The sequence below is a fragment of the Carlito syrichta genome, unplaced genomic scaffold (assembly GCF_000164805.1).
Source record: "Carlito syrichta isolate Samal-C Ts95f unplaced genomic scaffold, Tarsius_syrichta-2.0.1 Scaffold305638, whole genome shotgun sequence".
NCBI lineage: Eukaryota > Metazoa > Chordata > Mammalia > Primates > Tarsiidae > Carlito > Carlito syrichta.
The window spans coordinates 336,908-360,165 of NW_007249734.1; the positions used below are offsets into that span (position 1 = coordinate 336,908).

Genomic DNA, 23,258 nt, shown 5'->3' on the forward strand with positions numbered 1-23,258 from the left:
TTTCTTTAGGGGTTTATCAATGGGACATGAAAGCTATCCCAAAAAGAAAGGTTTTCAAACCTTTGCAACTCTGGAAAGTAAGTGAATCAGTGTGGAACCTTCCAAGGAGAATGCTTTGAAGAAAAAACATTCACTAGAATGCATAAATTATGGATATTTATTACAAAGGGTAATTCTGATGTAGCTAAGCAAATTTTGTTTCAAAATCCTGTAGGATGAAACCTTAAAAAATGTGTTTGAGTAATCAGGAGATAATTAAGACAGTCAGAAGGCCTGCTAATTAACATCAGGCGAGAGAATACTTGAAAATGGAATTTGTATTAACCAGAAGTTCCAGATGATGTGCATCTTTATTAAAAGAAACAGAAGTAAACAGTACATTAATTAAACTTTCAAATATACAAAACAAGGAGGCTGTAAAAATGCCAGCAAGGTAAGAAATAATATAATGGCTTTTGATAAAAATATCAAGCAATTAAGATGAGAATTAATAAAATTAGGCTTTCAAGTTTATAACTTTACATACCCAGAAAGAATGCCACAATTTAAATATATAAGTACGTCAGTGAATTTTCTGATTTTTGGATCTGTTTTACTGACTAGATGGTATCAATCTAATAACAGAATTCCCCTGAATGTGGTAAACCCATACAATTTCCAAAAATCAAAATCTTTTCATAATATACTCAAAGATTAAGACGCTGGTCTACCTGGGGGAAAATGAAAACATAATTTATCTAAATTTTAGGTCATGCAAATGCTAAATACACTATACCTCTTAGTATATTTTTAAAAGGAAATGTCTGCCCTTTGTATATGTTTTGATAGTTTTAAAATATTCTCTGCCTTCTAGCTCAATTGACCTTTGTAATAAGCTCCCATTATGCCTCTTGCCAGCTCTATACACAACTACCAGATATTCACTAAGAAAGCCCCAAGATTTCTAATATCTCTTTCCTCGTGTTTCTGCTTATAGCCATTCACTTCCCACTCATTTCTACCCTTCTTCTATGGTTATCTAAGTCTGACCTTCAAAGCCTTCAAAATGCCTCTTCTTTAATGAAAAATGTCTCTTTCTTTCCAAGCAGAAGTAATCATGTTCTGCTCTATGCTCTTATGCCTCTTACCAGTTTCTGTCATAAATTCAATGTCTCTGAATGACTCTCATTTCCTCCTGCTAAACTGACTTTCTTGTAGTTTATGCTTACTTTATTTACAATTCTCTTCAGAGTCTAGCATATTTTCAGCAGCCAACATATTGTTGATGTGTACTTGTTAATTCATAAATTACCTCTTTTTTAAAAGGAAATTTTTTAAATAAATAGAGATATAGAGAAAATATATAATTTGATACATCTTCTCAATATAATCAGATGATTGTTGAACAGGATAGATATTTTTACTTAAGACAAATATACTTGAAAACAAAACTGTGACTGTAAAAGCAACAAGTATTTCACATCTAAGCTGAATGTTGTGTGCTTTTATATTATTAATATATTAAGTCCCTTTTGTGCAGAAATATTAGCATATCACATAGTGATCAGCTAGAGAAAACATCGTGCTCATTTATGCTGTGGGACACTATTTAAATTAAATCTGTGGGACATTATTTAACTTTGATTAGGCTCAGTTTCCTCATCTTTAAGATAGGAATAATCATTTTCAGCCTTCCCATTGCACAAGTCTGCTGTGAGAGAGAATGAAATAATGGAAGGGATAGTGCTTCGTAAACTGCAAAGTTCTGTCCAAATGTAAGAGCATATGAGGAACATTGATATAAGGAACATTAAAATAGTAATATGAGAGAGAATGAGTGAGTAAATGACCAAAAGAGGTCAAATTCTTTTAGATCAAATTTATATGAAATATCTTATGAAATGCTTGAAGCAAGAAAAGATTTTGGTGTGCAGTAACTTAAGTTTTTATCACAAGAAACTGAATAATTCCAAAGGGGCAAATATTAAGATTACTGAATTATTATTTTGCTGCTTTTATGAGTTCTATAAGATTGCAAATTCAATCTGAAGGATCCTTATCGATGAGAGAGTTCCAGACCTAAAATATCTCCAATCTCATTTACTGACTATTACCAATTAGGAAGAATTATTTTATTTCCTTATCTCATACCATAGAGGTCAGCTTAATAAAAGCCTCAGACCTTTTCTATCATACTTCATGTCATACTGAGGTTTTAATATACTCGCTGAAAGGGAATATAGAATGTGGAACCTAAGGATAAGCATGGATCTCGACATTCATTTATTTTAAACAACACCTATATCTGGAATTCCTCAATAGCACTCTTCCTATGTCGAGTTTTGACCTAGATGCCTCCAATTCAGGGAAAGAATCTACTGCTGATCCCTACTGTTAATCCCTAAATCAATTAGGCTTTCCCTTATAATTTTGTAGAAATGTGATCTCCCATCATTTTTGGTAAGTCCTAAAAGCTTTGGTTTACCCAGATACAGAACCTCGCAACGTATACACAGACGCACACACCACATTGCTATTGCTTCTTCGCTCCTTCCATCTTGGTCATCTAGGCCAATGGTATACAATTCCAAATTAGCTAGGCAATTAGCAAATATATTCTCAAGTTTAATTCCCTTTCTCTCTTAATGAGAGTTAATCAGTATATCTATAGACATTTTCTAAGAGTACCAGCTCTACTAGGATTAAACTTGTGATGGATTTTGCTGTTGCCTACAAAGCTCCAGTTTCTTTGCCAAAGGAGTCACTGAACAGAGACTGTCTTGAGTAGCAAATGAACTCCAGTCAGTTAGACTCTGTTAAAGTAATTCTGACCCTCGTATACTGCACATGGGCCTTGAGGATTATAAGCATTTAGTAGCTACACGATCCAACTGCCAAAATGTCTTAAAATGATTTGGCTAATCTTCATAGTGTGCTTACGGTTAATGTCATTATTTAAAACTTTTTATTTAGACTGGCAGTAATTAATAAGCATAATGAATGGAATCTTTTTCTCTTCTATTTTGGATAAATTGCAGTGCCATTCAAAGAGCAGCAAAACTTAACTAATCATAGCCAAAATTAACAATGTTTCTTCCTTTCTCTCTATCCCCCCAACCCGAAGTAAAAATTTGAACTTGCTGAAAAAAATTGAATTTTAACTGTATATCCTTGTCATAATTAAAACATGAGTAGTCAAATGAAACTAACATGGCCTAGTGACTTCTTTCATGTTACCATCATATCATGTGATCGTATTGGAGGGTAGCTGATTTTGTTATATAATAGAGACTTCCTTGTACCATAATTAACTCAAGGATAGCAGACAGAAAGTTACCTGGTCCAGGTAAGAGAACGAAGTCATTTTTCATAAGCCATCATGATCTTGGGTGACCTAATAGGGAAACTGATGGCATGGTGTTCGGTTTAAATCAACCTTTAGGAACTAAAATCTGTGATGGAGTAAAACTCCATATAGGTATCAGTTTTCTAAAATAATTTCTTTACAGTGACTTGTCTGTGTTTATATGACAAGGCTTTATATGTTTATATACAAGGTTTCAATAAGATCTCTCTGTGTTTCTCTTAGAAGATAAAGGGAAGTTAAAAGCCAACAATTCCAGTCAGCCGTCAAGCTCTGAAAGTGGCTCATTTCTCCTCAAATCTGGCACAGCACCCCTGCCACCTGGAGCAGCCACGTCCCCCTCCAAGAGCACAAATGGAGCTCCTGGGACTGTTGCTGAGTCAGAAGAGGAAAAAGCCAAAAAATTACTTTATTGTTCACTATGCAAAGTGGCCGTGAACTCTCTCTCACAACTAGAGGCACACAACACAGGTTAGCAACTATCTTTTGAATTTAAATAATGTTTACAACAAAACCTAACTTTTCCCATCAGAATTCCATCTTTTGTTGTTCAGACCTTAGGTTTGTTCAATGTGTCCTCTATGTTTTTGATTCAAAGGAGTGATTTTAGAAAAGTATGATCATATGACTTTGGAAACATCAAGGCCAAAGCAGGTTGGAGATAAAACTTGTTCTATTCTTTATTTTCTTAAAAGCACCTAATAGTTTCCCAAACTCATTTTGAGGAAGTGACAGAGATGAAGATAAATATTTATGCACATGTTCACTGCCACACATTTATAAGGGAAATAAATGGAAGCAACCTAAAAGTCCATCAGTAGGGAAATATTGAATACATTATAGGAACCCAACATGATAGAATATTTTATTCAGCCATTAAGACATAATAATAAGAAAATATATTCATGATTTGTTATGTGACATTGTCAGAATATTTAATTTAGTAAGATCCCAACTTTGAAAATATACATTTTTAATGCATAAAAAAAGAACCTGAAAAGAAATACACTAAAATGATAATGGTGCTTACCTCTGAGTGGTGAAAATATAGGTAATCTTTATTTTCTTATGTTTCTCTATATTTGCCATATTTTCTTTGCTAAATACTCTTATGTTTTTACAATAAATGCATCAAATTTATAAGCAGCATTAAAATGGCCACACACAAAAAAGCATTGGGAACTTTAGCCTGAAGTTAAACATCTCCAACCTAAAGAAAACACAAAACTTCACACAGTTCTTCAACACCTACTTAATGTCTCTTTCTGTCTTAGGATCTAAACACAAGACCATGGTAGAGGCTCGTAATGGGGCTGGTCCAATTAAATCCTATCCTAGACCTGGATCAAGATTAAAGCTACAGAATGGCAGTAAGGGGTCAGGGCTACAGAACAAGACATTTCATTGTGAAATCTGTGATGTCCACGTTAATTCTGAAATTCAACTCAAACAGGTAATGTATCCTGAATTAGTGTACGCTGTTGTTTGGGGTTGCCACTGTGTATGTCTTCATCAAAAAATGGTTCTACAGTTAAATTTACTAACTTTTATAGGACGCATACAATATACAACATACAGGTGCTATGTGGAAAAAAAAAGTCAGCATGAAATATATGAGCATCTACTATCACTATATAAGGGACCTCCCCCCAAAAACTCAGAATTATCTTTTGGAGGGTGGACCCCTTGTAGTACACTTGGAATTTTTTTCTCCAGATCAAACGGTCAACCAAAGTTTTTATCCAGAAGTTTTGAGACGGTTGAGTCATGATTTGTGGAAGAAATGTCCTGAGTTGTGGCAAACAGGTGACTGGTTCTTCCACCATGACAATGTGCCTGCCCACACTGCACTGAGGGTTCAGTAATTTCTCACTAAAAACGCCATCACCCCCGTTTCCCACCCTCCCTATTCACCTGATCTCACCCCAAGAGACTTTTTTTGTTTCCCCGCATGAAAAACATCTTTGAATGAAAACATTTTGCTGATGTGGAGGAGGTGGAACAAAAAATAGCAGCAGTACTAAAATGCATCAAAATTGATGAGTTCACAAGCTGTTTTGAGCAGTGGAAAAAATGTCTCAATACATGTATCGCATCAAAAAGAGTACCTCTGAAGGTGACTGAAGTTTAAACATGTAAGAATAAATACACAAATTTTTATAAATAAATTCCAGTGTTTTGGGGTTCCCCCTCATATGTCAGGTTCCAGGCTAGGTGTTAGGGAGATGGGCACAATAGTCACTGGAGCTCACAGCTGAGCAGGAGCTCTTGATAAGGTAAGTGAGATGGTAAACCTGTCTTCCAAAGACTCAGATCTGGTCAGACAGACTCATCATTAGCTGTGTTAACACCAGGCAAACTCTGATAAGGGCTGTATAGCAGCAGTTCCCAACCTTTTTGGCATTGGGGCTGGTTTTGTGAAAGACAGTTTTTCCACAGACCTGAACGGGGTTGGGGAACAAGATGGTTTCAGGATGATTCAAGCACATTACATTTATTGTGCACTTTATTTCTGTTATTATTACATTGTAATATATAATGAAATAATTAGACAACTTACCATAAAGCAGAATCGGTGAGAGCTCTGAGCTGGTTTTCCTGCAACTAGACAATTCCATCTGGGGATGATGGGAGACAGTGACACTCGGAGTGTGTTGCTTATGTCCAGTCTACTCTGTAATCTCGTTTTGGTTGCTGTCACTGCAGAAAACTCTGCTTCACAAAGATAAGATGTTGGAAATGGAGCAGGCTTTTCAGTGCTTTTGTGACAATGTCAGGATATTCTGGCTTGACTTTAATCCAGAACGTATGGAGATTTGTAGTTGTCTCCGACATACTTTTAAGGCTACTGTCATTTGCAATCTCAAGCAATTGATCTTCTAGTATGGATGAAGTTGATTCACCTGGCTTATTCACAAATGGATCATGGACCCATTCCTTCCCACTTTGGGGGCATTTTGTGGTTGGAAAGTAATGCTCAAACTCTCTTGAAAGCTGAGGTAGTGATCATGCACTAGCTGGGAGAAAAAAGGCCCTGGCTTAGTTTTCTTCAAAATCTCTGATAATGTTTGAAACATGTCAGAAGTCCCAGTGTTCACTTGTCACCCCCATAATTCCAGTTTGGCTTTGAATATAACCATTTTATCTGCCAACTTGAACACAGTTGTTGTCCTTCCCTGAAGTAACAGATTGAGTTTGTTGAGCAGGTTGAGTATGTCACACAAGTAGGCAAGCTTTGTGACCCATTCTGGTTACTGAAAGTGCTGCCGGTAGTGCCTGTTCTAAAATAAATCTCTGGAGTGGCTCTAGTAACTCAAAAACCCTGGCCAGTGATTTATCTTTAGAAAGCATCTCACTTCTGTGTATAAGAGAAGACATGTGTGCTATGCGTCCATCTCCTTACAAAGCTGTGCAATCAGACATGAGTTAAGGGCATGTACTTTAATGTGCTTGGTAACTTTAATCACATCTTGCAAAGTGTTGTTAAGTTCAGATGATATGTTTCGGCTATGCTGCATTTCTCTATGGATAGCACAGTGCATAGACTCACACATTCAGAAGCGACCTCTTCAACCCAAATAGTCAAACCAGAAAGGTGTCCAGTCATGGCAGCCATTCCATCCATGCATGTACTGACACAAAATGACCAGTCCAATTTTCCTGATATGTAATCATTCAAAGATTTGAATAGTTCTGCAGCTGTGGCATTGGTTGGCAACAAGTGTGCAAATAATATACCCTCATGAAAAATATATCGCACAAAACAAAGATTGTTGCCTTGTTGTCAACATCAGTAGACTCACCAACCTGGATTGTGTACGATGACTCATTCTCTAACAATTGTGCCTCAATATCCTCTGCTATTTCATCAATCTGGTGCAGGCTGAAAGAGGAACATGTGCCATGTTTTGAACTGCAGCCTCTCCTAAAAGTTCATGACAAATGTCCTTAGTGGGATCAGCTCTTAGTAAAGGGCTTCTTTGCTTTAGCAGTGAGGTTAGCCGCTAGAATGATGCTCTCAGTACAGACACATTTGATGAAGTGATGGTCTTCAGTAATTCCTTCTGTTCTTCATGTTCATTTTTTTTTTCTTTTGAAAAATTCCAAAGGCTTGTCTTTTAAAGCAGGATGCTTGGTCTTCATGTGGCAAAGCAATTTTGAAGCTTTCTTGGCTTCATTGGATAGCCAGTCACCCCATATATAAAGTAGGCTTGGAGAATGTGAATCACCTGTTGCAATGAACCCATAATTTAAGTAGGATTCTTGGTATTTTCTTTTAAATGCAGCTTTCTTTTTGTTGGCAGTTTTAGAGTCTTCTGCCGTTTCATCATTGAGTCTTTGCCCCTTTACAAAGAAGATCTACCAGTAATGTTTGTTTTTTACTCATTTTGGCTAGGGTTAGCTTGTGGGCTTAGCAAAACCATGACTGAGACAAGTGTGCAGTGTGGGAAAACGGCATGGATGGAAGTGGTCAATAAAATAATGAGTGGGTCACCCTCGGACTAAAATAAGTGTTGGATTCTGACTTAAAGCCTGTCACCAGATGCAGCTGTACAATTGAAGTGCATCAACCTACTTGCCACTCACTGATAGGGTTTTGATATGAGTCTCCAAGCAATTGATTTATTATGGTCTCTGTGCAGTCAAACTTCACTGCTAATGTTAATCTATATTTACAGCCACTCCCCAGCCCCACCTCAGGTCATTATGCATTAGATTCTCATAAGGAGCAAGCCACCTAGATCCCTCGTATGTGCCATTCACAACAGGATTCACACTCCTATGAGAATCTAATGTTGCCTACGAATCTGACAGGAGACAGAGCTCATGGTGGTAATGCGAGTGATGGGAAGCAACTGTAAATACAGACGAATCTTCTCTCACTCTCCTGCCACTCACCTCCTGCTATGTGGCCTGATTCTTAACAAGTCACAGACGGGTACAGGACTATGGCCCTGGGGACTGGGGACCCCTGCTATAGAGAACAGGAGAGGGACAGAGAGGCATTGCATCATGGGGGGTATCAAGTCTTAACTTCACAATCATAATTATTTAACCCAAACCATCTTGGAACTATGGACCTAAGTCTATAGTCCATCTAGGAACTATGGAATGGGCAAACCAGCTACCTAGAAATAAATATTACAGGGAATAAAACTCACATTTCGATTCAGCTAACGCATCAAACTTCTTTCAGCACATTTCTAGCCGAAGGCATAAAGATCGAGTTGCAGGGAAGCCATTGAAGCCGAAATACAGCCCCTACAACAAACTCCAGCGGAGCCCAAGTATTTTAGCAGTAAGTTTACCTCTCCTGTTTGCCTGTTTTGTGGGGCAACCTTGCTGGGTTGGGCAGCCACTGTGGGTTAGGGGGGCCTAGGGACTAATGATCATGAAAGTCTTGAATTTAAATAGCCCTTATCAACAGAAGTTTTAGAATGAACTGCCTCACTCATGCTGTAGGACAGCTTGAAGAAAACTTCCTTAGCAAAGAGAAAGAGAACCTCTTTATGAGCCAGTACCGTACTCGGGGCTCAGGAACAAGGACCAGTGACACCCGAAGAACTCTGGGATGTGGTGGACCTGGAGAGAGGGATTGCTTTCATAAAACAAAAATCCATCCATTTACTTGAATCTTCTCCTGCTTGCTGGATTGGGGGTGGGTACAAGAAAGTAAAGCGATGTTTGTCTACGTTCTTTCTCCATCCCAGCAAGCAAGTGGGTAATCAGCCTGTCTGACGTGCTTTTTCAGTTTCTTCACAAAAATACCTAGGGGCTCCCACAATAGATGTCATGTCAATATCCAGATGAATGGATTTCACAATCTTCCTGGGACTGGGCCCGGTATAGTGTGCAGTCTGAGGACAAAGCTGGTTTTTGTCCAGCTGGAGATGATCCTGAGCTCGCCTTCCACCTTCTCCAAAGCCTTTGGTGCTGCAAGCAGGTGTTACCTGCATTAAGCAAATCCAGCTTGCAGTGCTCCTCCTGATTGCAAAAGAGAGAAATTAAGAAAACAAGTTCTTACTTCACAGGAGGGTTCCACCTTGGAATTCCTTGAAATAGCGAGTTTCTAGCCCACTTATAATCATTCTCAACAACAGAAATTTGATTTAGCTGCGACTTTTAAAGGATGACTCATTAAGTGGCCAGGGAGAGAAGTGTAAACCGACTTTGTTTTCTTGACTCTTCATGGTTGCCTAATGTCCTAGAACCCAGTTACCTAAGTTCGGAGTAGCATATCTAAGAGAAGTGAAAGGTCATACATATTTTCAAAAAATAAAAACCTCTCTCTAGACCTCATCATGGTTTAAGACAAGTCTGAATTTGAATTGAGCTCCATCACCTATGCAGGAACATTCTGGGCAGGTTTGATTTGTTCCTGCTGAGCAGCAGTGTAAAATAGCTTTAGTATCTTCTCAGAGGGGTCCCCCTACACCCTAGCACCCAGGAGCAAGGACCACCAACAGACAGCTGAAATGGAAACAAATCAAAGCAAAGAAAGCTATGCCATGAGCCATTGAAACCAGTCTTGTGAAAATAATCATTTCTCAACTTTTGAGAGTAAAGATTTTTGAATGTTGCTTGTTTTGCTTATGGAGAGATGTCTGTAGTGCTGCCATTCAAAACCAACATCTCCACCCCCTTTCCGGTTTTCTCCATTAGGCAAAACTTGCATTCCAGAAAGATATGATGAAGCCTTTGGCCCCCGCCTTCCTGTCCTCGCCCCTGGCGGCGGCGGCGGCTGTGTCCTCTGCGCTGTCACTCCCGCCCCGGCCGTCGGCCTCACTGTTCCAGGCTCCGGCCATTCCTCCGGCTCTCCTGAGGCCGGGACACGGGCCCATCCGCGCCACTCCTGCCTCCATTCTCTTCGCTCCCTACTGACGTCTGCAAGGCCCAGGAGGGTTGAGGCCTGTCAAAAGGCTGAGAAAGAACGCCAAAAGGATTCAGCAATTTCAGCATTTTGTGTTGCAGTTCACCCCCAGCCTCCCATGAAATGCAGCCTACCGCCCCAAGCCCCAGCTCCAAAGAGAAACAAATCACTAGATTCAAGAGTGCTTTCATGGACTGCCCCTACCATTTAGGAATCTGACAGCATAGGCTTTATCTCCCCATCCCCTCCCCCACCCTGCCCCATGCCATTGGCGTATCTGAAATATTGGGTTTCTTGAAAATATATTGGTTGGAAAGAAAAAGCAAGAAAAAAAATCATTCTCTCTTTCTTCCATGGGTGTGATCTGGCTTAGAAAAAATAGAGAGTATTTTCCTGACAGACTTGAAAACTAGGATCTTCCTCAGATGTCTGTAAATAACTCTGGAATCCAACTGGGTATATTCTAGTGTGGAACAAAAATTGATGAACACAAGTTCTTACTTGTGGATACCATCTTACCAACGGATCACAGCGTTTTCTTTTTTGGTGTACTATTGTTGACAGGGATTGTGTACTGTTTTAGACCCAAGTACTGTTGTATCCTGTGTAGTACTAAATCTGTATCTCTTGTCTGAATTAAACATTTTTAGTTGCCGTGTAAATGTTAGGAAGCAAAGTAGCTTTGAATTTTCTCTTTAAGAGAACAAAAGATAAAGTAATGTATTTTCTTTATTTCACATTTTATTTGGAGATATTTAAACAAAATAGAAAGCCATATAACATAGCTATAATTACTACCTGTTTGATATTTTTGTTTTAACTTATTTTGTAGCTTCCTCACTAGTTTGAGTTGCTAAGCAAATGTATACAAACAGAAAAAGAGCTTCCTAAATCGCACATTTTGCACCTCTTGTGCATTCTGCAAGAAGACAATGAATCCATGTATTTCTCTATAATTATCTTCTTCATTTTTAACCTGTTTCCATTTGTAATGATGCTACATAATTTTGTGGCTCCCTAATGCAATAATGTACAGAAGATAAAAAAAATTTATAATTGAACAATTTGTCTTTCTGTTCACTGAATATGTTGCAGGTCACACTCCCATGCCCCCCTTATAAACTGATATCAACAAGACTGGAATGTTTGTGATATCAGGGGCAAGAGTTATCATACAACAACAATATAGAGTGAACTCTTTTAGAGCATCTATATCTGCAATCTGTAAATGGTAAAATGTCTGTGTATTTTTTTAAATGTACCTTTTCAATAAAAGTACGAAAAATAAAAATCTGTATTTTCAATGTTATTTTCTCCTGAGATACCTCCAATTGGAAGTCATGTGATAAAAGACTTTTAGTAGGTGCAAAGATTGCTTCTTTCATAGTTAATATTTTTAGCTCTTATTTGTGGCATATTTATTTGTCATGTTTATTCATTACTGTTCACAGCATCAGCATGAAGTGAGACTTTACTGCTGTTTTCTCTCTGAATCTTTAAGAAGTTGGGCCAAAGTTGTAAGTTTGCCTAAAATTACAGTAGCAGTCTATGGAAAACTTGTGCGTCCCTGATTTTTTTAAACTCTAAATTTTCTAGCTTGTCTTTTATTGGCATCCATGGCATTTATGGTCCTTTTTCAGAGAATTGTATTCCACTCCTCCCCCTTCGCCTACTCCAACCAGCCCATTCTTCTTTTTTTCCACCTCATTCTGTTACTTCTTAAATGTAAAGATCAATACATCACTGTTTATTCTGGTGGTTTACTGCTGCTTAACAAACTACTCAAAAATTTAGGAGCTGAGCCGGGCTTGGTGGCTCAACCTGTAATCCCGCGCCTTGGGAGGCTGAGATGAGTGGATTGCCTGACCCCATGTGTTCGAGACCAGCCTGGGCAACTTGGCGAGACCTCATCTCTACAATAAATCAAAAAATCAGCCAGGCGTGGTAGCACGCACCTGTAGTTCCAGCTACTTGGAAGGCTGAGGCGGAAGGATCGCTGGAGCCCAGCAGGTCGAGGTTGCGGTGGCCAGGAGCGCCACTACACTCCAGTCTGGGTGACAGAGTGAGACTCCAACTCAAAAAAAAAAAAAAAACTTAGGAGCTTAAAATAACAACCATTTGATTAGTGGTTCTATCAGGATTTCATGGACCAGGAATTCCAGCAGATGTGACTGGGCTCCCTGTTTCCCATGGCATTAACAGTTCCTTTGGTATTCAGTGGGCTGGCAGGCCAGGCTGGAGGATCCAAGATGACTCCATTCATATGTCAGCCTGGTGAAAATGGTGAGAGTTGAGCTCTCCTAGAACAGTCTACCAGAAGGCCTCCATGTGGCCTCCCCAGCATCTTCCTTGTAGTCTCAGGTAGTTATATAGTAACAGGGAGAACATTTTAAGAGGCCAGGGTGGAAATCAAAAGGCTTCTTAAGGAATAGTTTTGAAAGTCCCAACATGTTATTTATGCTGCATTCTGATGATCAAGCTAGTTACCAAGGTCAATCCAGATTCAAGGGGAAGGAAATCAGACCTCACTTCTCAATGTGAAGAGCAATGTGCCACCATCTTTAATCTACCACACTGTTATAGAATTTTGAGACTGGTAAAAACTATGACGGATTCTGTGTCTCCTACCTTAAGCCCAAACCATGTCACTTGTTAAAAATGAGAAAGCATTGGAGTGGAGGAGGGTAGGATTTAAATTCTCATTTCTACAAAATTAAGGCCAGTAGATGGCAGTGTAGCTGTGATACATAATCATAGACTTCCTCTATCAAAGAATTTATCCTACTATTTGAAAATTGTTGACCTTAACACACGTAGTTTAGGCTTATAATCAAGTTACTTCTAGTTTGACATTCAGAATTTGGGATTTTTAAAAAATGACTCATTTGAACTCTGACTAATACTAGTTACACTTAACCGTGGTTGGACCTTCAGATATGGTTTACAGGCGTTGTGCGCTGAAAAGATTGTGTTTCAACTTAACACCTTGGAGTATTTTTTATTTTTATGGATTTCAATGGCCATCGCATTTGATTTATCTTACATCATCCTATATCTCATTAAAGCTTACTGCAATCTTAAACATTTTTAAAATGTCAATATTTTAAAAGGCCCAGGAATTTACTGATTAGATTTATGGAGTTAAGTTTTTTAAAATTACTTCAGGGCAGAAGTACAAAAGAACATCAATTGATTAAAATACATGCCTCTAAAAGAAGGCATGAGTAGCTGCATGCCATGATTTATAAAACACTATTAAACAGGTATGTTTCATCATCTACCTTGATTCTGAGGTGCCAAGTGGGTCAACCCAGAAAGGATACACATATTTGATCTAATACCCCTTCTTATATTGTTTCTAGTGGAAAAGACTGCCACTCTACTTCACTTCTTGTGAAAGTTGGAAAACATGCTGCTTCCTCTGACATAGTCTAGGCCTGGTCTCTGCAGAATCTGAAAATTTGTCTCAGGTAGGGTTGCCAGATAAAACATACAATACCCCTTAAATTTGCATTTATTCAAATTGAATTGATAACCAGTGAATACTTGTTTAGTGTAGTGTTTGTTTCAAATAATATTTAGTATGATATTGCACTTAGTGTAAGTATGTTCCAAAAATAAACACCCAAATATTTGGGACCTACTTATACTAAAAGATTATTTGTTATTTACCTGAAATTCAAATAAATGGACATCCTGCATGTGCTAAATCTGGCAACCTTTTTCTCAGGAGCATTTCTCTTCATCTCAAGTACCATGATGCTTCAGGAAAGAAAAGACCTCTTGGGTATTAAAAACCAAATAATGAATTTTTGAAGAGTGCATTGTGCAGTACACTCACAAATAAGTAAAAAACTTGCATTAAGTAAAAGTCAATGATATATTGACTTTGGATAGAACCAGCACAGGCAAAAATGTAGCTGTAGATGCCTCTGACTTAAAGCAACACTAATACCTGTTTAATAAAATTAAACTATTATAAAAAGAAAGAACAAAATTTTAATTTGTATTATGCACCAAACCCACCACCCCTGATTTTTCTCTTTCTCTGCCCTAAGAGAATTCTGATTTTTCAGAGCAGGAAAAGATATGATCATGTAGAATTTTTCTTTCAGAAAGTACTTTAAGGAAAACTATACTACAGTTAATGTTGTTAAGAAAGAGAATCAAGGGAATTCCCATTGGGAAAACCAAGGAGAAAGATCCGACGGAGCACCAGGTGCAAATCCTGTTGTGTGAAGACTCCCAGAGGAAGTCCAAAGAGACTCACTGAGGAGATTGAGTTTGGGTGCCTACTATGGTGCCACCCAAGAGTTCACTGGGGGAAGGGAAAGATGGCCAGGAGCTGTTTGATAAAATTTAAGTCAGCTTCAAGACATACAGGCATAAGCACAGTCATCTTCAGGTAATAGGCGGAGGGACTTCATCTCATCTCTGGTAGGCTGTGTGGATTCCGACCTCGTTTTACAGCATTTCTTCCACCAGATCTTTGTTTTGTTAATGTGATGGCCCTCAATATCAGGCGTCTTTGGGAAAATATTAGTTTCTAGTGCTGCGGTGGGTTGAGGAGAAGCTGTGTATTGCAAGAGCAAATTCCGCAGGGAATGTTCATCTCCATCTCCTTCCTTCCTTCAGGTAATTCATGGGGGAATTCATCAGGGACATGACGGTGCAGGTTCTCAGCAACTATGGAGTGTGACTAGAGAATTGCCCTGGTATCTTTGGTTAAAATGTCTAAAGTCAAAGTGATTAACGTATTCTTCTACTCCTAGCTAAGTACTCAAAATGTATTAAACTTGTGTAGAAAGATAGAATTCTTTCTGCAGGTGCAATGAAAATATCATCATGTCATATTCTTCATTTTAAGAAATCACTTATCTATGGATACTTGGACACACTTGCCATAAAGCATCTGATTTTTATTTTCATCATGGTGAAAAAACAAAATTAGGATACAAGAGAATTAAATAAGAATAATACATCATTTATATTCAAAGACCTGAACTCAAATCCTGTTCATGTCATACACATGTTAGTTGTGATTTTGTCTCAGAAGAAGATTGTATGTCATTGTCCCAAAGCCTAAGTTTTTCATATACATTAAATATATGTAACATTATCACAGAGTGGTTATGAAAAGCAGATAAAATTCATCATGTGAAAATGTATTTTTGTATTATCACATGCTATACAAATTTTTACAGTAAATGGATAAATAACATCAATAATTTTTTCTGACTTTAAATTTTAAGTAAAATTCTCTCAAATTAGCCAATTTTAAATCTTTAGACTTAGAGAAAAATCCATTTGTAATGGAAAATAATAGAAAATTCATAATTGTACATTTATGTTCCTATTCTCAAAGGTATAATTCAAATAGAAGTAATAATAAGATAAAAATGCTTGCTTATCACAAGTATGTTCAAATTCCAGATTAAAAACAGAATCTTAAATTGTAAAAACTCAAAAATTTATTTGTGTTGTTAAAAATATCACAATGCCTGATATAAAAAAATAAAAAAGCTTCTTCTTGATGTTAAAAAATTGTAATACTATAAAAATGATACAATAAAGAAAAATACTATAAACACAAAACAAACTAAGAAAAATATTTACAATCTGTATGACATGTAAGGTTGATATCCTTATTATACAGATAACTCATATAAAATGGGGTGGAAGAATTCTTTCAAAAAAGAAAGAAACTACCCAATAGAAAAAAAGCAATCCAAAAAAGACAAACCATAAACAAATGTTTAACAAATATGAAAAAATATTTATCCTCACTGAAGTAATATGATTGAAATCAATCTTTGTTTGATGTAGCATATTAAAAAATTGTAAAACTTTGGCCAAACCTTCTATCAATGAGGGTGGAAAAATGAGCACATTTCTGCACTTTGGTAGTAATGAAAACTACTTCAACTTTTCTAGAAGGATGTATCAATCATCACGTCAGTTCTCCATAACCTCTAGCCTAGAAATTCTATGCCCAAGGCTTTAGTTAAGAGATTTATGCACAAGTATGTTACAAAATAGTGAAAAAAAGTTCATTCATAAAGGATGAGAAGAAATCTAGGGAAGCAATATGCAGCGGGAAACAGCATGACCATTAAAATGATGAAATAGTTCTCCAATTATTGATGTGAAAAGATGTTGATGATGTGTGCAAATGGGGAAAATAAATAGTTATAAAATGCATTTTGAGTGTGATCACATTCATGTTAAATTTTAAAACTAAACTTGAGGCTGGGCACGGTGGCTCAGCACATTGGGAGGCCAAGGCAAGAGGATCGCTTGAACTCAGGAGTTCAAGATCAGCCTGGGAAACACAGTGAGACCTCTTCTCTACAAACAATTAAAAAATTAGCCAGATCTTGTGATGTGCGCCTGTATTCCCACTACTCAGGAGACTGAGTGGGAAGGATTGCCTGAACCCAGTAGGTTGAGGCTGCAGTGAGCTGTGATCGTGCCACTACATTCCAGCCTAGGTAACAAAGTGAGACCCTGACTCAAAAGTAAAAAAAAAAAAAAAATGCAAACAAAATAACCTATACTTGTTTATATTTGCTCATGGAGAGATGTCCAGCAAAAGTGGTTATCCAGACTTTTAAAAGAAGTTACCCTTGAGTTGATTTTTCTGTGGTTTTATGTTTTAATTATAGTTTTTGGTATGGTTTGAATTTTTTACAATGAATATATCGCTGTTTCGGAATCATGCAAATATAAGCAGTTGCCCTATTATCAAAACTTGATCTCTACCATATATTGACAGACAATTTCAGGGGACTCCGAGAAATTAGAAAATAAATATCAAATAAAAATTGTTAACTATAAAAATAAAAAGCAAGTTAAGAATTTTAGTGTAACTTCAGACCTTTTTTTACATGTTGAGAAACTGATAAGTTACTTTGAAAAAGAAAACACCCAATTTGCTGAAATAATTCAATGACCTCTTGAAGTCTATGACACTCAATGCAAGTCACACGAATTTTCACCACTTTTCTCCTGGGTTTTGGGCTCTTCTATTGCCCAACCAATGCTTTCTTTTGTAACTAAACAACAGGTTTTTTTTGAGAATTGCATAACTAGTGTATAGACTCCTGTCACTCTAATTTTTAAAACTAAGAAATTGTGCCTTTTTATACTGATTATGAGATTATTATTAGATCAAAATACAATTGTCTTTCACTGTTGATTGAAAGTGCATTTGTACTATAAATTACATAGTTGGTGAACAAACCTCTAATTGAAATAAAGGGCAGCCTTTCTTTTTCCCTCTTTGAGACAACCACCATCGTAGGCATATTTGTTGGACATGGAAAAAACACAGACTACATAAGTACAAATAGCTGGTAAAATTTCCTTGAAGAACAACTGACATTTAACCTACAAGATCCAAAAGTTTCAACTGATAAAAAGGTAATGTAAAACACAAGCCCTCTTTCCTTTAAGAAGTTGGAATCCCATCCAGATGCCCTCTCTAAGAGAATTCACTATTTGGAAGTCACTAATTATTTCACTTTCCACTAAATATAAACATATGGCACGTATGAGATTGAACGCTAAAATCAAAGATTGTATGATAAATAGAAAAGCCCTCTAGTGAAGAAACACTTTACATTTTGATTTCTGTCTCTTCAAGATAAAGATCAGTAGACTCCTCCTAGCTCCTAGTAATAGGAATCTCCCCTGAGATGCAGTATCATTGCTAAGAGTTAGTAATCAAGTTCAGAGCCATTGTTAAAACAAAAGCCTGGTTTTAACTGTCACTCAGAATTCCCAACAAGGCTGAGTCATTTGAAATCAATATATCAGGCAGTTAAGTATTGAAATCAGTTTGGAAACAGAACACCAAGCAAGAGTGGAAAAGCACCCTTGGATTCAAGCCAGAACACAGGACCTTTCTAATAGTAAGATTATTTGCTTTGTCTTCAGGCAAAAATCTTGAAGTGACTTGAGTCTTCACTGAGGTATGAAGTACAACCTAGACCATAGATTCTTAAAGGGTGGAATGTAGAAGAATCACCTGAAAAGCTTGTCAAAATGCAAGTGCATGGGGTCCACCCAGAAATTATTATACAGGAAGGAATTAGTGCTCCTGCAAATTTTCATGGTAGCAAGCACACCACCCCCCCACCCCCCTTTGTAACAGGGAGAAGGCAGAACCCTCTGGTTCATAGGATTAAAAAATGCTTTATTGGCTTTATGTAATAGAATACCTATTAGTATTCCAAGTCTAGGCTGTGCTACATATAAAGTCCAGATTAAAGCAATAAACATTTCCAAAGATTACATTGAGTAGAACCAACTGTAGACTAGGGCTCTGAGGACGTCCATCTGCAAACAACCAAATAATTTTTGGTAAACAATAAAGATGTTTAAATTCCCTGGGAATCCATGCACTTGTTTTTCCCCTTGCATAACACAATCCTATATATCACCCTTACTTAAAAAAAGAAAAACAGAAATAATTTGTAATAAGAAAGAACCAGTGAGTCAAGAATAATAGAAGAACCAGATTTCCTTAAAATTAAGAATAGAAATAAGTAAAAAGTGGTTTCAAGGGTTCATGAAAGATTTCTGCTATTTCTTAGGTTAGCAATTCTAGAAAGATAAGAGGAAGATTATTGAGGGTAGCTTTCAAAGCAATGTCTCTAAAATTGACCTATCATTACTGTAGACTAGGAAAAACATGGCTTTATATAATAGGACAACAGTCTAGAATAAAACTCAAGGAATTCCCCCCCCCCCATGATTCTAAGTTCTTAATATGCCTACTATAATACTACTATTTGACTATAAAATTTGATTTATAAATCAGAGAATAAGATGTCCAACATAAGTTTGTTTTTCACTTATGTGTGTCTTATGTCTCAGAGAATTACATTTCTCTAGATTTTATTAAAACTTTTGGTTGGAACCCTTTCTAAAAGTTATTAGCTATAGTCCTGCCTTCTGCAGTCAATTTGGCATAATACACTGATTATAATCTTTTTGATTATTCAAGTTTTTCATTAAAACCATCATTTGAGGAATATATGTGAATGTCATATTGTTATAAAAGAAAAAATGAACTAAAATTCAGAATTTCTAAATACCTGTCCCTAGAGCCTACTCTTACTGAGGATGTTGCCTTAAGCAAGTTTGAGGCTCAATCTCCTCTGTAAAATTGAAATGATACTAGTCCTGTATATAACAAAATTTATTGTGGGATCAAATGAAAACAATTATAGGAAGTGTGCAATAAATGTTTAGGTATCCTATTGCTGGCATGTCAGGCACTGCACATATCCAAGAAACAGATGAGGAACCAATGCTAACTTTCACACATTTATCACAGGCAGCCTAGCCTGTTCCACCTCCAATGTTCTTCATGACTTTGCTATATCACTGTCAGAGCATCAGATTCCACGGTCAAATGCTGGGAACCATTTGTGGAAACACAGAACTTGTGAACCACTCACAGAGCTTCCTGCAGAAATTCTGTGTTATAAAAATGGGACGTCTGAGTTATAAAAATGGGAACATGAATGGAAAGAGCTTTCAGTTTTGTCCCACTCAGGAGTCACTTTTCTATCAAACACTGGAAAAATGATAAATGTCAAAAAATGGTCCCCACCTTTAAGTTGCTTAAAATGCCAGGAAGTAGGAGACGAAGGGCAGTGGAGGAGAGGAAGTGGCTGTGAAGACAAACATATATGAGCATTATTTTACCATACAGTAAGATCAAAGAGAAGACAATAGCCCAACTGGTGGGGGTGGCTTTCGCGTGGGGTAAGCGGGTGCTGAAGAAAACTTCCTGGAGTATTGGGTAGCTAAAATGGCAAGAAGAAAAAGCATTCAGAGAAGAAATGGCATGAAGTATGAAACAGTGTAGTGTGTGGAGGGAGCTGGAGCACTTAAACTCTATGAAGACTAAAATGAGAGGCAGGAGGGGCACAAGTGGTCTGGGGGATGGAAGTGAATCAGTCATGAAGAGCCTTGCACAGTAGTCTGGGTTACATCCTGTAGCTTTCAGGGATGGTTAGAGGATTTTAATTGGGAGTAATGTGTTTGGATTTGCCTTTAGGAAGATTTTTTCAATAGCAATATAAATGAAAAACTGGAGGAGGTTTGGTGGACCAGAGAGTTATGAGTCCATAAGAATGACATGAACTAGGGTCTCAGTAATAAAAATTATGAAATGCTTGAACAACAAAAACCACTATATATCTCCCTAAGCAAACCAACTCCGAAATAGAAAAGCAAATAACGCATGTTCTCACTTTCACGTGGGAGCTAAATGACCACAAAGTTGGAAATAATAGACACTAGGGACACTGAAAAGAGGAAGGCAGGGATGGGGCTTAAGGTTCAGAAGTTACCTACCTGGGGAATGGGCCACCTGGAGCACAATCCCCAACAGTGTGCCATATGTCCATGTAACAAATATGAATTTGTACCCTCTGAATTTGGAGTAAATAATGAGAAAAGAAAAACAACTATACAGCAGCAGCAGCGATAGCCAGTGTCACCACATCTGAAGTGTATCAAGAGCAAGCATAATGGAACTTGGTACAAGGTAGAAGCTCACTCCATATTCATTGAAAGGGTTTACCTTTGTGATCTCCATGCACCCAGTATGACTTGCACTAATGAATTCCGAAGAGTGACTGGATGATGGACACAAAATAAGAGGAGCTGGGTATGTCAAACTAATTGTCTGCCTCTAGACTGTAATATTCTCTGAGTTCTACTGTTTACGTGTTTTAATGTATCATTTTCTTTAGTGTCAAATTGCTAAGTAGTCACTCCCCACCCTCTAAGTTTCTATGAATGGAGAAACCAGAGAGGCAAGACTGTTAGGACTGTGTGTAAAATAGGAACAGAGCTCTCAGAGCAGCCTGAGGGATGCTCCCAGGAATACAGTGTACTAGAATCATTCTTTTTTTTTTTTTTTTGACATCTATTTTAGCTGCTCAACATTTTTTTCCTTTCTTACTTTCAGGTGTTTCATAGTGTTTATAAGTTGAGGATGTCAGATAAATGATTTCTAGAAATGTATTATGAATCATTATTGTAACAAGATAATAAATCATAATGTTAACTCATTCCACAACTACAATGTGGCGGGCACTGTGCTGAGAATACCAAAACAAATGAGACTCCTACCTGGCCCTGGAGTTTATTAAGCAAAAAACAAAGCAAAAAAGCAAAAGTCAATTACAAGGGTGGTAGATTCCCTTTACATTATTTGTCTGTCTGTTTTCACTTGAATTGGTTTGTTCTGCTTCTGTAACACCACGATGAGTTCCATTCAGAGGCTCTCAACCTGAGAATCAACTGTGGAGCTTTCAAAACAGTATCAAAGCCAAGACCCCAACATCAAATCAACTGAATCAGAATCTTGGACGTTGATCCCGTCATTCATATGAAAACAAATAGACTCCTCAGGTGACCTTAATGAGCAGACTTAATAGTCATCAAAAGGTTTGGAACTCTTTTTTTATTTAGAGCTGAAGAGAGACCCCAAACATGAAGCTCGGAGAAGTTTTGTACCCCAGATCACTCTATTTGAAGGCAAAATAGTCTCCCAAGCTGAGGGAAAAAATTAAACCAGCTTTCTAAGTATCAGCAGAGGAAAAGATATTTTAGTTAAATGATATCTTGCTTTTCTTAATCAGATTATCTTCTAATTTCACCCACCTGTGAATCTACAGACTATTTGAACTGTCATCTGACACCATATTCATGAGGACTTGGAGAGAAGAATATTATCATTTATTGCTAAATTTCCAATCTAAAAGAATAAGCTTAAAATTACTTATCTGAATATAATATTTCTAAAGTGGCACAGAGTTATCTATTGGACTGTTTGTGAGGTAATTGTCCACATATTGCCTCTTTTCTCCTGTATCTGGCTTCTATCTGCCCCTCCCCCAGGGAGCAACCGCAGGTCAAGGCTGTTCTCTAAAGGATATGTATATTCCCAATAATGAGTCATGGAACCCAGGTGACCAAGCAAAGCTGAAAGCAATGTGGTCATCATATGCAGTAAATGTAATTGTAAACATGGGATAGGATTTGATTAGTTGACTTGCTGGCTTATAAAACTGTTTGCTGTTCTGCCCCAGAGTGTTTTTTTGTTTTTTTATTTTTCTCCACCAACCTACCATCATCAATGCCTCATGTGTAAACCCTTTCCTCATCAGTGCCTCCTGTAAGTTGAATAAATCAGTGTGTCTCCCTGTTGGACCTCCCAGTGACTTATCTGGAATATGTAAAGAACCTTACATGTAAGCCCTCTCAGATTTGGGGTTGCTGTGTTGCACCACTGATGTCAAAACAAATAAATGTTAATGATTTAACTTCCCACAGTCAACACATTTCTGTTTGGTTGGCCCCAACTTTTACCACAGGGATTTTTTTAAATGTCTTATTATAAATTGACAACTTATAATTGTATAAATGTATGGGGTACAAAGTGATTTCATGGTTTATAAATACAATGTGGAAAAATTAAATCAAGCTAGTTAACATATCCATCGCCTCAAATACTGAAGATTTTTTGTGGTGAGAACATTTAAAATTTACGCTTAGTGATTTTGAAATGTACTATATGCTATTAATAACTATATTCACCATGCTGTGCAATAGAACTCAAAAAGAAATAAAACAATATTCCTCCTCTCTGAGGTTTCATATACTTTGACCATTACCTCTCCATGCACTCCACCTCCAGCTTTTGTAACCACCAGTCTACCTGGAAATTGACATGTATTAAATTCATGGAATTCACAAATTGGGTTTCATGAAATGGTTTTTCAGATCATGCAGTAGTATTTGGATACATTAGACACATTTGCTGTATCTTCATGGTGATGAGGGTGGGGAAGGACGATGCCACATATTTAATAATAATGATGATGGGAGACACTAATGCTAAAAAGTCATGAATGCTTCTGAACCATGGCATGTTGAACAACCTTGAACAGGTTACAAAGCATTTCTACCTGCTTTGAGTGCAAATTTTGCCAGCCTCCATGTGATAGCATCATCTGA

The 23,258-nt window shown here is 37.4% G+C and overlaps 1 protein-coding gene across 10 annotated transcripts in view; it reads left to right on the plus strand.

Moving 5' to 3' along the window:
• ZNF385B (zinc finger protein 385B) overlaps positions 1-11,505 on the plus strand; it is a 320,784-nt gene extending 309,279 nt beyond the window's left edge. For all 10 annotated transcript variants that reach the window (XM_008061897.2, XM_021714369.1, XM_008061896.2 and 7 more), the window contains 4 exons: positions 3,569-3,814; positions 4,618-4,796; positions 8,541-8,642; positions 10,007-11,505. In XM_008061897.2, coding sequence (XP_008060088.1) covers positions 3,569-3,814; positions 4,618-4,796; positions 8,541-8,642; positions 10,007-10,225 — 746 coding nt within the window. In that variant the 3' untranslated portion in view covers positions 10,226-11,505. The remainder of the gene's footprint in view (positions 1-3,568; positions 3,815-4,617; positions 4,797-8,540; positions 8,643-10,006) is intronic.
• Positions 11,506-23,258: the final 11,753 nt, after the last annotated feature.